The sequence below is a fragment of the Pygoscelis adeliae genome, unplaced genomic scaffold (genome assembly GCF_000699105.1).
Source record: "Pygoscelis adeliae isolate BGI_AS28 unplaced genomic scaffold, ASM69910v1 Scaffold241, whole genome shotgun sequence".
In the NCBI taxonomy this organism is placed as follows: Eukaryota; Metazoa; Chordata; class Aves; order Sphenisciformes; family Spheniscidae; genus Pygoscelis; species Pygoscelis adeliae.
In genome coordinates this window covers 4,134,575-4,138,808 of record NW_008824056.1, presented here as the reverse complement: position 1 = coordinate 4,138,808, position 4,234 = coordinate 4,134,575, and the positions used below count along the sequence as shown (strand labels likewise).

Sequence of the window (4,234 nt, the reverse complement as noted above, 5' to 3'; positions counted from 1 at the left end):
AGAGCGGCCGGGGCTGGGGGTGAGTACCGGCTGCGGTGCCGCCTGCGCGCTGTGCCACCTTCTCCCATCGGTCCTTAGGTTGGGGAAATGTGAACGCTGCTCTTACGTGCAAGAAATTGCGCTGTTCTCCGCTTCTGGAAGCGTGGTCGTTCCTTGGGTAAACCGCTGTTATTTTTCAAGATTGATCATGCAGATTCATAGTTTTCGTTTGCTGGAGCAGAGCAGAGCCTTCTCCTGAAAATGCCCGTGAGGGCCTGCTCCGCTGGTCCGGTGTGCGGCTGAAAGTCAGTGTAGAGGCTCCGCTCCCCCAAGTCTATCTCTTGGGAGGCAATGTTAGCTCAGCTGGTTGCATTTATGTTTTATTTCTATGCGTTTCATGTCTTCTCCTGCATAACTCAGCAGCTGCGAGTATCCTTCAGGAAAGCGCTGTTCGTGACACTGCTGGTAGCTGGCCATACTCTGCTGCCCTGCTTGCCTCGGTGAACTGAACCAATGTCCCATCAATGTAGTAAGACGATTTCTGTATCAAATCGCTGGTTTTTTATTGAGCTGGTGGGCTCCCCGTCTTACACACGAGTATCTGTGATATTTTATTTCTGCATGGTTTTGTAAGTGATGATTTCAGGTTTTATTCTTTCAGGTTCCACCAAGTTTCTGTTGAAATAATTTAGTTTCCGTGTTCCTTTATAAGAGGTCCAGGTCTGATACCAGTACTTTGCTGCATTGGTATTTGGCCCTGGGCAGCATCACTGCTCGGAATACTGTCCTCCTACAAGTTGCAGGCATGTTGCCATGTTTTAGGGCAATGGTTCGGTCTTGCTTAACATTGAAATTTGGGGAGTGGGGCAGTCACCTTCCATTTGAGCAGGGTGGTTTTGCCTTACTTGGTATCTGTTGTGATTCTCTGGGGAATGGAGACAAGTGGGATGTGAAGTGGCTGTCCATGTAATTAACTTTGAAGTTTTAATTCAAGAAGTTAGATCTTATACCTGAGTATGCCAAGGCATAGTGTACAATAATTGAATCTGCCTTTTCCTGAGGTTATATCCCCCAGGAAGAGTATTCACCAGGTATTTATAATGAATATCCCTACAGCATACTCCAGGGTGTTCTTAGTCCTTTTAAAACCTAGTTCAGTTGTCACGGGATTGACTGTTGTTTAGATACTAATAGAGATTGCTTAGATTACTAGGTACTTACAAAAGATCTTATTTGCATCTTTTGGCTTAATTCCATAAGTATTTTCTCTATTTTATTTTCACAGTGCCTTTCCCCCTCTGAATTTGGACAGCACCAGAACTTTGCTTTATCCTTTTCCTGCCATCCATGTATACCAAAAACATCCTTGTGTTATTGTATCTACCAATAAGTTACAGGCTTTAAATTTGCTTTTGGCTTTTCAAATAGCTAGAGCTTTTTGTGAAGTCTGGATTGCCTTCATCATCCTCTCTCTGCAGATTCCTTCCATGGGAAGGAGAAAAAGTTCTTTTCTGCCTGAAGTTACCATTGAGGGCCACTTCTCTTTTTTAATGCCCTTCTGTAGGAGGTCCCAGTTTAACGCTATTACTTGCACAGAATGGAATGCATCCATCTTAAATGAACAGTAGGCTGATGGGTTCATTATTTTTAAAGTTCAACCAAAATGTGTTTGTTTTTTATCTATATGGGGCTTGGGTTTTTTGTTGGTTTTGCAAGCTGCAATAAGGATTGCAAATTGTTTCACTTTAATAAGTGGATTTAATAAATATAGAGGCAGACGTCTTATCACCCTGAACCCAGGGGCAGGCCGTGGGAATTCGGAGCTGCCTGTTTGCTAGGGTCACTGTCCTTTGATTAATGAGAGGTGGGCTTCGCATGGACGGCAGGCTGCTTGGTACAAGCGTGGAGGTATCTCACGCAAGAACCTGTGGGTTTCCAGGGCTTTAGCCAAAGGCTACGCCGCCTCTGGAGGTATCTCACCTTCTTGCATGCACCCTTCCACGTATTTGTCCATCCCTTCTGCCTGAGCCCTCACAACTTAATGTCCAGTCCTGTTTCATGGGAGGTAGAGACCCAACGGTCACTGCCAGCTAGGAGCTTGGCCAAGTCTGGGGGGAAACGCTGCTACTTTAGCAGCCGCTGAACCGGTGTGCAAGGCACTATGTAGCGGTCCCCAGGATTCCAGAGCCTTGCCAGTTTAATGTGTGGTGGGTTCAGTGCTTTGCCTCTTTGAAGACCCAAACATTTCACCTGAATATCAAAGAATGCAGAGTGGGTCTGGTAATATTACCACTGCTTTGCAGGGAATATCACCTTTTTTTAATAGCTGCATAAACCAGGTGATCAGTAGTGTGAGTGCTATTTTGATGAGCAGATTGTGTTAGCAATACAGGGAATATAGTTGTCTGCTTTTAATGATTTAAATTGGAAATAACTGCACAGAAGTCTCGGATCTCCTGAACATAAATGGATGGACAAGAGTAGAGGACTTGCCACCTGCTTGGTAGCTCAGCTTTTAGTCATGTTATTTGTGAAGTGACTCTAGTAATATATTTAGAAGGTGAAGTCTAAATTGGGTTACTGTTATTTAACATTACGAAACTACCAGGTAGCTTGTATAATTTGCAGATTCAGCGATCACCAGTGCTTTCTCTAAAAATCATAATCCTTTAATTCTGTTTTCACTATTAGGTGCCTCATTTGGTCACGTTCTATGTTACACAATCATTATAATGCTATTTGTATAGACACTACTGCAACAGCACCTTTGAGACTGCTTGATTTAAGAAAATGAGGATGTGCTCTGTATGTTAAAGATTGTAAGAGAGAGGAGTTCCAGGTTTTTTTTTTGTTACGAGTCTTAATTGGAATCTGAGACATTTGTTAAATGAAGGATTTATATATAAACAAAACTATTGTTGTTAAAATTGCTAGATGTAGTGGGTCATTTTAACATCAGTACCTGGACTGATGTATGAAATGGTGCTGTCTGAACATAAGCTATACATATATGATAAATAGTTGCTAAATCGTGATTTCTTGTATTTCAGTCTCTTTCTACATTCTGCCCGGTAGTTCTTCTTTCTGGAAGGTATTTGCATGCTACAGCCACAGTTGGTTTTTATTTTATGCAGCTTTTAACAACTGTTAGTCTTTTTGCTTCAATTCAGAACTTTGTCTAAAATTTGTGTTGGATCACATCTAAGAAAAATAATAATTTGAAAGAATTCTAAAGTACCAACTGTGCTTAGCCAGAGTGGTACTTTAGCCAGCTATTTATAGCTTTGTGAGAAACTTGACTGCTTTTATATTAGTAAAATAAAAGTTGAAATTGGCCAAAAACTTGAAGGAGGGCATATATTTTGTTAGTAAAATAACTTGCAGTTTTCTGTCAGGCTTTGTTACTACCAGAGCTGCTGCTGTGCTCAAAATGGTTGGACAGCCAAAGGTAACATTTCTTACCATGTCCCAGGTTCTTCCTGTTTTTCACCAAATTGGCTCATTTGGAGACAACTTTAGCCAGCATTTATGTGTAGACAGGAAGGGCAAGTGATCATCAACATAATGCAGCTTGACTTCTTTGTGAAAATTAAACTTTACAGAGCCAAAGCTGGCTCGATGCATGGTTCGTCTTCAGCGTTACCACTGCTGATGTCAGTTTGCGGTGCTGCTCTGGTGACTTCCTCTCCAGACCATATTGGATTTCCTGTGGCAGTCTTTCTCTTTACCACAAGTACTTTCGGAAGTGCAGAGAGTAAAACTGATTTAGAAGTGTTACGTGTTAGCAGATTCACTTCTGCTGATTAAAAGCCAAGAAGGAAGGAGCAGTCTGTCTCGTAACCCCATGGTGATGACTAGAAAATGGGCTTTGCAGGGTCCTTCCACACCTACTTAAGTGACTTGGCTGAAAAATGAGGAAGCCACCGAAGGCTGGGATGAGTGTTAGCTAGAAATAAATTGTAAAAATGACATATTAATGAGCTGAAAATTTGAAGCTAGCTTTAAAAAATACGGTGATACAAAATGCAGCAATCGTTAGATTAAGACCACAATGCAAAGTTTTATGCATAGCTACACCTGTGCATGAAAAAGGTCCTGTCCAGTGCTAGCATAGCTATGGTTATGCTACAAAGAGCCCTGTACAACAGCACTTGAAACCTTCCAGAAAGTTCTGAAAAAAAGATGCTTTTCTGGTGTATCTTACATCGTTTGGAAAGGTGGTTTAACTCCATGTGTGGATGAGAGTTTTGTCTCC

General features: G+C 41.9%; 1 protein-coding gene across 1 annotated transcript in view; it reads right to left on the bottom strand.

Moving 5' to 3' along the window:
* The window catches only part of PFN2 (profilin 2), a 9,832-nt gene extending 6,229 nt beyond the window's left edge, over window positions 1–3,603 (bottom strand). Inside the window, exon 1 of the mRNA XM_009334006.1 lies at window positions 3,580–3,603. Within this exon, the coding sequence (XP_009332281.1) occupies window positions 3,580–3,603 (24 nt within the window). The remainder of the gene's footprint in view (window positions 1–3,579) is intronic.
* Between the last annotated feature and the right edge of the window lie 631 nt (window positions 3,604–4,234).